Genomic DNA, 13690 nt, shown 5'->3' with positions numbered 1-13690 from the left:
CTAATGATTAAAATAAGTGACTGACGTTAGTTTTCCTTTTAATTTCAACCTCCACATCCCACCGCAATAACCCAAGATCCCTTTTTTTGTTCATGCACAGATAATACGGGATATGGCTCATTCTGCATGGAACCCCCATGGTTGCTTGCCTATAGTCCTCAGGACAAGCCTGGATTGGGTAGACAGTCCCTTTTTTTTATATGAGCAATCATCTGATTTATAAAAAAAAAATGCAACAATATTTAAAATGATACAAATTATCAATTTCAAAACAATACCAAAAAATGAGTGTATTTGACCATACTCAGCTCATAACAGGAAAAGGGTAAGAAGAATAATTCATGCTATAGCATGTTGCTAATATGAACCTGCAATAGAAAAAGTTGGTAAAGGAAGGCAGAGGAACTCTATCTTTTAAGAATTAGAACCGAGGGGCTCCGTAATCATCTGGCATCCGCTCAATGTTGTACCTATGGTTAGAAATGTACATGATGGGAACTCCAGGAATCTTCCGGATCCTTCGTTTAAGGTCTCGGTCAACTGTGGCCACGATGTAACACTTGTGCTGAGTTACTCTCTGCACTAAGCAGTCATCTGCATAGGTTCCTTTGTGTGTGCATGGTAATCGTTCAAATCTTGGATCCTTGGCAATCCTTAGAGCCACTCTATACTTCTGCCCCAGTTTCTCAATTTCAGCCATTACACAGTCAATTATACAAGGGATACACTTGGCATAAAGACAGTCCATCATTGACTGCACTAAGTCAAGTTTGGCTTTAATGGAAAAGTTGATAAAGTTGGTATCAACCAGGATGTGGTAAGGTGGGCCCAGTTGTGTGTTATATTGGAAGAATAAGCAGGAAGGATGTTGGGGGACTTCTCTTTCCTTGAGTGCACTGGGATCTTTCTTTTCTTTTTTTTTAGGTTTTAATCTATCCTTTTCTTTAAGCCTCTGATCTCGGAGACTAAGCATTCGCTTCATAGTCGCATACTTCCTTGCTTTCTTTTGCTTCCCCATGTTCACGTCGTGCTCTTGTTTCTTCCGGAATCGCCAACCCGACAGTCACTTTTAATGCTGACCAGGGCTATACTCAAAGCTCCCTGTGGCAGGCAGAATTCTAAAAGTGACTCCCCAAAACCATTGCCCTTGTATTATCTTTTTCCCTTTGAGTGTGGGGAATCTGTGAGTATGAGAGGTGTCACCCCATGACTGTCCCATTTATGGCAAAGGAAGGCTGTCCAGTGGGCCATACCCAATCCCATGAGCCCCTTGAAAGCAGAACTTTCTCCAGCTTCTTACAGAAAAGGAAGCTATGTGAGGTGATGGATGTGTTAGTTAATATGACAGGGTGAATCTTTCGCATGAATGCCTCTATCTACACACCATGATGTATTCTTAAATATCTTCCTATTTTAAATGTCAATTATACCTTAACAAAGCTAAAATTTTAAAACCATGGATAGAACAGAAGGGCATGATGCTACATGAAAAAAGCCACAAGTCTCCTGTTCAGGCAATGGGCAAATATTAAAATTAAAAAAAATTTTTTACGTTAAAGATTTCACTTATATGTGGAATCTAAAAGACAAAGCAAGTGAATAAACAAATAACAACAGCAAAAGAGAGAAACAAACTCATGAATATAGAGAGAAAAGTGGTGGTTGCCAAAGGGGAAGGAAGGGATGGAAAGATAGGCAAAATGGGTGAAGGGGATTAAGAGGTACAAACTTGCAGTTATCAAATAAATAAGTCACAGGAGTGAAATTCCCTACAGCATAGGGAATGTAGTCAATAATAGTGTAATATACTTATCACGGTGAGCGTTTTGTAATGTATACAGTTGTTAAAGCATAATGTTGTATACCTGAGACTAATATTGTATGCTGACTATACTTCCCCAAAAAATGCTAAATACACCTGCAAGTTTCCTTTTGCCATGTAATGTATTCACAGTTTCCAGGAATTAGGATAAGGACATCTTTGGAGCCTATCACAAGAGGCTTCCCCCATTTTGTTCTATTTTAATATTTAACATTTTTTGTTACTTGAGAAGTAAGATACTTTAGACTTGTCCAATCACCCATTCATTTGCTTAATATTTTTTCAGATGCCTATTTTTCAGGATTTCCATATTGCCCAGATCACTAATCTGTGTCAATGATATCCCCATTGACACTGTTCAGTCTATATAAGAAAACAAGAGTACTCTGCTGATGTATGTTAGACATTGAGATATAATGGCGACTAAGGAGACAAATCTTTGCCCTTCTTACTGCACACCTGCAGGAGGTCTAGGATTGGCATCTGGGCATGTGTGTTTACTAAAACTCACGTTATTTTGATGGGCACTAAACTATAAGACTCACTGAAGCCCTCATTGCTAGAACTATCCAGATCTACTGAATTAGAATTTTTATGGGTCAGTAGAAACACACTGTCTTCTCTTCATTGTGTAATTCTGATGGACACCGAAACCTGGGGTTTGCCTACTTGAGACACAATGGTTCACTGACTAGTGCATGCAGGGGATAGGACGTGCAAAGTTGAAAGGTCAGAGAGTGGTAAGGGGTGGGAGTGGCGGGGGGTTGTGAGAAGCCAGAGAGAGGGAGGGGGGAAAGGTTCCCTCTTTTCCACTAGGAAGTGGAGGCACAAAGCTAGAGGCATATGCATCCACTGGTGAGCATGGGCTCTTAAGTGTTCTTAATAGCTTAGAGGGCCATTTGTGAGGCATCTCAAGGTCACCATGGAATCTGTCCTCAGAAGGTTAAAGAAAGACATGTCAACTGAGGTTTTCCAGATGGATTGTTCACACTTTGTCACGGCTGTTAAAAGCTAAGATAGAATTTTTAGAAAATTATTTTGACAGAAAATAGCATAGGAGGATGGGAGGTCTAGTTCCCACCATTAAGAGTAAAATCCTCTCTGAGAAGAGCCTTAGGGTGAGAGTCAGGGTGGGAGACAAGACAGATGCATTCTAATGGCTGAGCTGGGAGGACACCTACATTGTGGCCTCAGGGCTCAGAGCAAAAGCAAAAGCTTCTCAATGCCCTGACTGGGAAGTGACTTGATTCCAGGTAAAACAAGAAGCCAAGGACCAGAGCTCAGTCCTGGACAGGAGGAGAGAATGTGCTTTAGCTCAAATCCCCCAGGCCAGACAGGAAAACCTCGGAGTCAGGTGAATGTCATCTCATTGGCTACATGATCAATGTCATGTTGTTTATAGTCAAAACAACTTTAACAATCTGAGGATTTTGAAGGGGTGGGTGGGGAGAGGTTGGGGGAACCAGGTGGTGGGTATTAGAGAGGGCACGGATTGCATGGAGCACTGGGTGTGGTGCAAAAACAATGAATACTGTTACGATGAAAATAAATTTAAAAAATTAAAAAAAAGAACTTTACAACAACATTAAAAGAATTTTTAAAAAAATATTCACCCATAACACCACCCACCTAATCTGACAACTTAATGCACAAAGTCTTTGGGAATGACTCTTTTGAGGACCAACATTCATGCTTAATAGACATCAAACCCTTATCCTGAGTCAGGAATTTGTTATTTTTTTTAATATGTCACCTTCCACATCTAAGGTTAAATTGCAAAAGAAAAAATGAATATTAGATCATGAATAAAAATGCAAAATAAAAACCAAGTTAAAGAACAAAAAGAAACAGTTAACATTTTTGAATCTTAAATATTTTTTTCTTTGTAAAGTGATACATAACTCTTACACGGCAAAAATTAAATTTGGATAGGTGAGAAAAAGAAAACAAAAAGAAGTCCTGATTTCACTTTGACAGAACAACATAATATTTTGCGTCTTTGCATATATTTACACTTGCCATTTTTCCTAATGAGGTCATACCGTACGTATCATTTGTTAACCTGTGTGTGTGTGTGTGTGTGTGTACACACACACCTCTCTATAGAGTTGGAACATCTAAGTCATGACATGTTCTTCTGCCACATTACCTGAATGCCTGTTCCATAAAATATTGTATGGATGTTGGATTTCTCCAGTTTTCCATAAGCAGAAGAGGCATTTCAGAGTGTCGCAGCTGGGAGCCTTGGTCAACTACACTCCTTAGAGTCAGAGAATTGTGAAGTTCATTCTCAAGGCCACCAAAGACGTGTAAACATTTATTTAAGCAGTAACGTGATACATAAGGTGGTTGAATTGTTTGTTATTATTAAAAATGCTGCAAAAGTATCTCTCTAGTTAAATTTATTTTCTTTTCACATCAAAGAATATCTTTTTAAATTAACTTCCAGGAAGTATAAAAGCAAGGTCAAAGGTTATGTACATCCGATAGGCATGAAAAATTTGCCTTACAGAAAGGTGGAGCCAATTTATACTTCTGCCAAGAGTTTGGGAGAGGGCCCGTTTCCCATGCTGGTATGGTCATTTAAAAATCATGAACATAGGGAGGGAAACAAGAGAGAGAGAGAGAGAGAGAGAGAGAGAGAGAGGGAGAAAGAGGCACATTGTAAGTAGAAAACGGGGAGGGGCTAGATGGGTGATGGGGACTAACCCTGGCACTGGCTGTGATGAGCACTGGGTACTGTATGTAAGTGAGGAATCACTGAATTCTGGTCCTGAAGCCAATATTACACTCTATGTTAACTAACTAAAATTTAAATAAAAACTTGAAACGTAACACAAACAAAACAAATAAAAAATCATTGCCAATTTAAAAAGTGAAAAATGTGGTCTCATTTTCAATCATATCCTTTTAATTACTCATTAGATCCATCACCTTCTTCCTAGTTTTTGGTCACTTATATATATTTTTTAAAGATTTTATTTATTTATTTGACAGAGAGATCACAAGTAGGCAGCGAGGCAGGCAGAGAGAGAGAGGGAAGCAGGCTCCCCGCTGAGCAGAGCCCAGATGCGGGGCTCAATCCCAGGACCCTGGGATCATGACCTGAGCCGAAGGCAGAGGCTTAACCCAGGCGCCCCATAGTCATTTATAGTCATTTATATTTTATAAATGACTTATCCATAATGTCCTATGCCTATTTTTTCTGGCAGAGGTGTTAAAGATTTATTTCTTGATTTACATTTATTCACATATATAAGATTTGTTTATTGTATAATAACAGCATTGAGATTATATTATATTCTTGCTGTACTACATAGATAGCATATAATAGTATAAGAGATAATAATATAATACATAAGACAATAATACACTTTGGTCTGCTTTAGAAATTGCAAATATTTTTCTTAGTTCATTATTTATCTTCTGTTATTGTTTAGGGCAGGTTGGTTCTCATTTTGCTTTGTTTATTGTGTTTTGAAGTTCAATTTTTTTAGTATAATCAACTCTATCCATATTTCTTTCCCTTCTATTTTTCTTCCTTTTTTTAAATTTTATTTTTCATTTTTATTTTTTTAGAAAGGCCCACTCTACCAGAGATCATTTAAAATTGACCTATATATTCTTCTCCAATTGTTATGGTTCCTAATGCAGCTGTACTTTATGTTGGTGTAGAATATAAAGACAGGATCTAATGTTCATTCCCATATACTTAGCTGGTGGTCACAACACCTTTCACCAAACAAATCATTATATTCTCTTGCTGAAAGTGCTACCTTTTCCACCCGATAATGATAGCTTACCCTGAGGGAAGGATAACTGTGTTCCAGGAACTATGCTAAGTGTTTTTCACATATTAACCCTTTCCTCCCCACTCCAGGAGAGCTCTTACTATCTTGATTTCACAGAGAAAGACACAGAAGTGTTTCGTGACTTAAACAAGGCCACACGGCAAGCCGGGACTCAAACCTAATCAGGCTAGGTCTAGACCCCAGACTCTTCAAGTACTTACTATCCTATCCTGCATCTCTAATTTTTTTCCATATCCTTGAGTTCATTTCTATTCTCTTTATTTGTATCTTCCTTAAATATGTCATAATAGTAAATCTCACAGTGCATTTGGGTGAGTCCCTGTGAGTCAGAGCCTGTCCTTATGGTTCCTTAGCTTGCCCTACGCAGTAAAGATGCAGTTGGCAGGAGCACATAGCTACTGGTCTCTGTGCTGGAACTGGAAACTTCTCCTCCTGTACTATCTCCATTAGACATTTAAGTTGGAAGCATTAGGGGCATTCTCCTGAGCATCCCTTCCACTGACTTGTCAGTGAAACTCAAGTTTGTCGATGCTTGTACCGTAGAGTCCATGTTCTACCATATCTGCATAAAGTTCCTTGACCTTTTGGGGATGCAGATGCTTCCTTCCCTTGTCCTGATGCAGTTGCTCAATAGTGATGGGGAAATAAGTGCATTAGCTCAGAACAGTCTTGAGCTGGACCACAGTAATAATGTTTTTATATTCATTTCAGACATACAAGATAACAATTCAATGTTGTATATATTGCAAAATGATTACTACAGTAAGCTTAGTTAGCGTCCATTGCCACACATACTTACAATTTTTTTTCCTTGTGTTGAAAACTTTTAAGATAAGTATTACTAACTCTAGTCACCTCACTGTATATTTCATCCCCAGGACTGACTTACTTTATAACTGGAAGTTTGTACCTTTTGACTACTTTCACCCATTTTACCCACCAACCACTCCCTGCCTCTGGCAACCACCAATCTGTTCTCTGTATCTATGAGGTGATTCTCTTTTTTCTTTTCTTTTCTTTTTTTTTTTTTTTTGGTTTCATACAAGTCAGACCATATGGTATTTGTCTTTCTGTGTCTGACTTATTTAATTAGAATAATGTCTTCGAGATCCATCCATCTTGTCACAAATGGCAGGATTTCCTTCTTCTTTAAGGCTGAATAATATTCCTGTATACTATATATATTTATTCATATTCTCCAAAACATTCTACTCTCTTACTAAAACAAGATGTGATTCATTCTCAAAGAGGAGCCATCTCAGATGTACATACCAATAAAAGAAAGCTTGGACCAAATACAACAAAGTTGTAAACAACCACACAAAGAGTGTATGTTTTCATGGAATGTCCCCAAGGATCTTAGGCAGGGATCTTTCTACCTGCATTTTACTTAATTAAGTCTGTGGTAAAATTAGTTTCTATTTTTTTAATTCCCATGAGATTGCGACACTGTGGGTGCTTGGGGGTGATCTGAATAGAGATGGAAATGTTGTCTGAGACCTTAAATTTCTGGTGTGCTTAGTCACTCCCACCAGGTTGATAGATTAAAGAACAAAATTGATCATTAAAAAGACAGAGCTTTTCAGGAATTACCAACTCTGCTAAAAATAAACAAAAAATGCCCCATAGTAATTATCATGGTGCCTGGAACCCAGTGGTCTCTCGTGAAATGTTTCTTTAGTATGGAGAGAGAATATATTTTATAAACTCAAAGGCAGTCAGGTGGGCCACATAAAGTTCACGGTTAAGGACCTGACATCTCAGGTCTGATGACTTTTGAAAAAAATTCAACTTTTAATTAAACTAATTGGGAAATTTGGGCCTTTCTTGATCTTTGTATGATGTTTTGGAGAAGGAATTAAATAAAGAGAGGAATCCAAGTGCTCACCTGGAGCTTTATGGAATTTGTCATTTACATAATTACTCTTTAAAAACCATGTCAAGTCTTGGAAGAACTTAAAGTCTCTTTGCCTATGTGCAAGTCCATTTCTTCCTACTTGGTATGAAATTATTATGAAATTATGTTATTCTACTTTCTGTTGACATTCCTCTAACACTGAAACATTCGCACACTCAGGCACGCTCATCCAAAGCACCAATGTTTCTAGCAGGGCATTTTTATAAGCATATTTGATTGGACTCAACTGAATTTTCTTCTCTTTATAATTCAGTTTGAGAGTCTAGATATGGCCAAGATCAAATCCACTCTCGTTTTCATTTATACTCTGTTATGTTATTTAGATGATAAAGGACTGTTGTCTCCTATTGTAATCCTGAGTGAGAACAGGTGTCAACACCACCTCTGTAAAGACAGAGGAGACCAGAGCGTTCTCAAGTGACGTTTCTTCACTATCATATTTTAAATTGAATTTATGCTTAGATTTTGGAACATTTTTTTTTCTCTTTTTTAAAAATTGATAATTATCAGTGAAAGACAGTATCACCTACATAGATAGCATCTCAAGGTCTCTCACCTTCCATTTTCAAGTGACTCATCTTGACAGATGGTCTTTCAAAGGAAGATCTGTTCTATTTAAACTTATTCTGGTTACAATGACACAAATTTGTTTTTTTCCTGTAAAGTTTGTGCATTTTAAGCATTGTTTAACATCAACAGAGTCAAAGACCAGACTTAGTTTCTCTCTCTTCACTCTGTGAAATTGTACAGGTTCTGATGATTTCTGATGTCTTCCTTAGTTTTATTAGAAGTGTCAGCTACAAACCAACTATTAAAAGCCTTGACTCGATGCTGTGTCTTTTTCACCTATTCATTTTGAATTTAGTTCTATGGTATCCGTCTTTCAAGGCAGTAAGGAATTCAATAATTCCTTGAATTTAACCCTTAAAAATTCATAGGTGGGGCTCTTACAATGGAGTTGTTTTGTCACAATATCACTACCTTTAGTAGGATATTTAAAGATTTTAGTATTTTCAAATTCAGAGACATAAAATCTCAAAAGAGGATTGTGGCAATGTGTAAACCTTACTCATAGAATATTCTTAATACATTTCTTCACTGAAATATCCATCTTCACTGACCTACCTCTCTAACACAAGTGCTACCACCCCGCTCTGGTCACAAGATTGGGAGTTAGTGCCAGGACAAACCATTGCCTGGTGGAGGACTCCTTAAATGCTGAATAGTTCCAGAAACATATGTGTGAGTCTACCTGGAGGACTTGGATATTACTTGGGGTGTGGTTTCTAGATGGCTGGTGATTCCTAGAAGGACGTAAGGATCAAAAGTATAAGGTAGTTTGACTCCACTTATTGGTGAGCTTCTGGCTTTGGTTTCGGTTCTACTGGTAAAGTCCATTGGCATCCATAATTCCCAAAATTAGTGTTTAAAAGGAACGCAAAAGAAGACCTTGATGGGAGAGGGCCAAGATGACACCCAATAAAGTACAAATATTTATGAAGCCAAACAATAAGGCATTGCTTCTGGAATTCATACCATCCGATTTTATTGGTATTTAGACAGAAATGCATTTCTTCCTCTCCTCCTGCCACAGAAGAAAAAAAAAAGCTACTTATTGATTAGAGGTATCTCTAAGGATTATTACATGCTTTCTCTTCATTTATGCAGACAGCAGACAGGAGATAGGAGAAAATGAGGTCCTTTAGTTAGAGAAATTTTTCATTTGATCCAGTGAAACAATTTTGTTTTAATTTTTCTTTTCAAACACAAACACATTTATTATTAAATATATAAATATATAATATATACAAATAAATTATAAATAAATGTATTTATTTATAAAAATAAATACATTTAAAATATTTTTATTTATTTATTTGACAGACAGAGATCACAAGTAGGCAGAGAGGCAGGCAGAGAGAGAGGGGGAAGCAGGCTTCTTGCTGAGCAGAGAGCCTGATGTGGGGCTTGATCCCAGGACCCTGAGATCATGACCTGAGCCGAAGGCAGAGGCATAACCCACTGAGCCACCCAGGTGCCACAAAATAAATACATTTATTATTGTTTTGTTTTAATTTTTCTTTTCAAACACAAATACATTTATTATTAAATATATAAATATATAAATAAATTATAAATAAATGTATTTATTTGTAAAAATAAATACATTTATTATTGTTTTTGCACCTTTTTATTTTCCAGATGTTATTTGGTTTTAAATTTTTTGTCACCATTTACTGGCCAGAAGAGGGCTCGCTCAAAAGTGTTGGAATTTTAATAGGCAACTCCTGTTATTTTCTTTCTGTTGAACTGATTTGTATATATTTAAAACTGTTCATGTAAATTATTGCTTAGGATCTTAGGTCTCACTTTTAGCTAAAGTTTTTCTCTTTTTTTATACACTCCGAGATTAACGTTATTCACTTCTGTACAACACAGATTTTATGGTTCAGTAATATTTTTTCTAATTACAAATCTCTTGTATCTTTTATGCAGTGAGTCAATGATATATTCAGAGCAATTTGATTAATAAAACATTTTTTAAATAGTCAACAAAATTCTGATCACGTTTCATAGTTTCATTTCAACATAAAAAATTTAAATGCTTCAATTCTTATGACAACCTCAATTTAACACATATTTTAAAATTTATAGTACATTTGTCTCTATAGTCAATGCTCACTTTTATTACTTCCCTTACTTTGTTTTGCTTGTCATTCCCCACCCCCTATTACTTGTAGATTAATTGTAAGAACAGTTTCTACATCAAATTTTGTACCCTGAGGTTCAAGTTTCCATTATTCAAAATGACTCATGTCAGAGAAAGTAGATCCCAAAATAACTAGCCCTCTTGCCCTGGGAAAGTCTCTTAATGTTTTTGAAACTCCAAAAAACAAGATTGAGGATCCCTAAGGTTGGTTCGAAAACATAAGCTGTGTAATCATCTTGCCAGAAATGCAGGTCCTTAAGGAAAACATGAGGGTGTCATACTTAACCTTGAATACAATTCTCATATAAGATGATAAGTAAATCTCTAGCATGCAGCCCCATAAGCTGGAACCAAGGTAGCCATATAAAATACAGGACCCAAGGAATGCATGGGATAGACTTATATTAAAAAATTAAACCCTGGGGGCACCTGGGTGGCTCAGTCAGTTGAGCGTTTGCCTTCAGCTCAGGTCATGATCCCAGGATCCTGGGACTGAGCCCCACATTGGGCTTCCTGCTCAGCGGAGATCCTGCTTCTCCCTCTCCTGCTCCCCCTGCTTGTGCTTTCTCTCTCTCTGTCAAAACAATAAACTAAAAAAAAAAATTAAACCCTGATTATCTGAAACTCAAATTTAACTGAGTATTTTGTGTTTTCATTCGCCACCTAGCTCAAACGTTAACCAGAACAAATTCTTCAGTCATCAAGCAGGCTAGCCCCATAGCATTAGAAGAAAATTTCATCATCATTTCTATTAGCCATACGTTATGTTCCACAATAGGTAAATTACAGCTGTCTAAAGCCCTGTAATCTCCAATAGTCTCATCACTATTTCCCTGTGTGCAGCAGGGAAGCCAACAACATCTGATATAACAGAAACACTACTTCTAATCCTATTATCCCCTTAGCCTCTAGACCATTGTCTTATATGCACACTACACATCCAGGGAATCCTGTTAAAATGCAAGCTGTTGTTTAGGTCAGGGTGGTGTCCAGGTGCTGCATTTCTAACAAGCTTCCAAGAGGCGCTGCTGATGGTGACCACCATTAGTTAGGCTAAGAATAGGCAGGCTAACTAATACCATTCACTGGGCAATTTCACACCTGTTCAGGGATGGACAAGATACCTAGTTGTTCCAGTAAGGCAAGAGATACAATCAAATCACTTAAAGGTACCATGAAAATCATCGTAATATTATCTTTTTCCCCCATTCCAGGTGAAATTCCCCCTTTCTAGCTGCTTAGCAGCCCTAACACATAGCCTGAGGGCCAATTCAACTAAAACAGTCCTGGAGTAGATTAAATTTCATAATCTCTGACCAGTTAGCACTACATTTATTTACTACTTAAAAAAAAATCATTATCGAAAAGATCAATCAGGAAAAAGACAACACTATTAATTGAAATGGCTTCCCTTACGAGGCTTTTACAGTTTTCCTATTGATATGGTTGGTACAATTCCCTCACTATTGGGGCACCTGGGTAGCTCAGTCAGTTCAGCATCTGCCTTCGGCTCAGGTGGTGATCCCAGGGTCCTGTGATCAGGCTCTGGATCAGAGTCCCTGCTCGGTGGGAAGCCTGCTTCTCCATCCCCAGCTTCCCAAGCTTGTGCATGCTCCTCTCTCTCTCTCTCTCTCTCTGTCAAATAAATAAATAAAATCTTTTTTAAAAAAAGATTTCCTTACTGTTAATTGCATAATCTCCTTGATTTATTCAGAAAAACGTCCTGGCTCCCATAATAATCAACCTGTTTCCAGGACCCATTCTGGCCAAATCACTGCAAGGTCAATGACGAAGCAAAAACAGAAAAAAAAAATCTATTCTTTTCCTCAAACATAGAAACATTAAATGCCTACAAGCATTTTTCTTGACTATTTATTTTGCCTCTTTGAATTTTTACAAGAACCCTCTGGAGTGTTGATGATCCTAATCTCCATTCTTTTTTTTTTTTAACTTTTTTTGGGGAATATTTTATTTATTTATTTGACAGAGAGAGAGAGATCACAAGTTGGCAGAGAGGCAGGAAGAGAAAGAGGGGGAAGCAGGCTCCCCACTGGGCAGAGAGCCCCATGCGGGACTCGATCCCAGTACCCCAGGATCATGATATGAGCTGAAGGCAGAGGCCCAACCCACTGAGCCACCCAGGCGCCAAATCCTATTCTCCATTCTAAAGTTGAAGAACTACAACAAATTCAAAAGCTTCTGCATAACAAAGGAAACCATCAAAAAAAGGAAAAGGTCATCTATGTAGTGGGAGAAAATATCTGCAAACCATCTATTTGATTTGGGGTTAATACACAGATTACACAAAGAACTCAAGCCATTCAATATAAAAAATCCTAACTTAAAAAATGAACAAAGACTTGAATAGACATTTTTTGAAGAAGACATATAGACGGCCAACAGGTATTTGAAAAGGTGCTCAACATTACTGATTATCAGGAAAAGACAAATCGAAACCACAATGTGGGATATCACCCCACATCTGTTAGGATGTCTTTTATCACAGGGATAAGTGGTAACAAGCACTGAAAAGGGTATGGAGAAAAGCGAACCCTTATGCACTGTTGGTGGGAATGTAAACTGGTATAGTCACTGTAGGAAACAATATGGAGTTTCCTCAAGAAAGTAAAAAAAGAACTACCATATGATCCCACAATCCCACTTCTGGGTATAATTCCAAAGGAAATGAAATCACCATCTCAAAAAGAAATCTATACTCCCACTACACTGCAGGGTAATTCACAATAGCCAAGGCATGGAAACAACCTAAGCGCCTGTCAGTAGTTAAATAAGTAGATAAAAACAAAACAAAAGTTGAACTCCTAGAAGAAGAGAGCAGAAGAACGGTTGCTTGAGGTTGTGGTGTGGGGGAAATAGGAAGAAGCTCGTAAAAGTGTACAAACTTTTATTTATAAGATGGATATGGTCTGGGGTCTAAAATATAATATGGCAACTATAGTTGATGATAATGTGTTGTATAATGAAAATTGCTAAGAAAGTAGAACTTAACTCCTCCCACATCACACAAAAGTAAATATGTCAAATGATGAATGTAGTAACTTGAAGTAGAACTATTTTAACAATGTCTATATGATATAAAATCATCATGATGTACATTTTAAATACCTTATAATTTTTTGTCAATTATACTTCAAGAAGCTGAACAAAATTGAGGAAACTGGGGACAAGTTGTTTATTCAGGGTCACATGGCTAGTAGATGGTAGATCAGGGCTTGAACTCAGAAAGTCAAGTTTTGGTGCCTGGATTTTCAAGCAGTGTGTTCTACTGCATGCCTGTCTCATTGAGGCAGCCATAGATATATCTATTTCTTGGAAAGGATAATGACAAGTGGATCTAGAGGCTGGAGAATAGTTTGCTATTCAAGTAAAGATACTAGGATTTCCCTTCCAAGGCCAGGGGCATGGGG

General features: G+C 37.4%; 1 protein-coding gene across 1 annotated transcript; it reads right to left on the bottom strand.

Annotated features, from left to right (window-relative positions):
* Positions 1-303: 303 nt before the first annotated feature.
* LOC116867948 (rRNA-processing protein FCF1 homolog) lies at positions 304-1053 on the bottom strand. The gene has a single exon (XM_032857962.1). It carries the CDS (start codon positions 1016-1018, stop codon positions 422-424), a length of 597 nt encoding a protein of 198 aa, XP_032713853.1. The 5' UTR covers positions 1019-1053; the 3' UTR covers positions 304-421.
* Positions 1054-13690: the final 12637 nt, after the last annotated feature.

Source organism: Lontra canadensis, unplaced genomic scaffold (assembly GCF_010015895.1).
Source record: "Lontra canadensis isolate GAN:19392208 unplaced genomic scaffold, GSC_riverotter_1.0 scaffold13, whole genome shotgun sequence".
Lineage (NCBI taxonomy): Eukaryota > Metazoa > Chordata > Mammalia > Carnivora > Mustelidae > Lontra > Lontra canadensis.
This window is presented reverse-complemented; position numbering and strand designations above follow the sequence as displayed.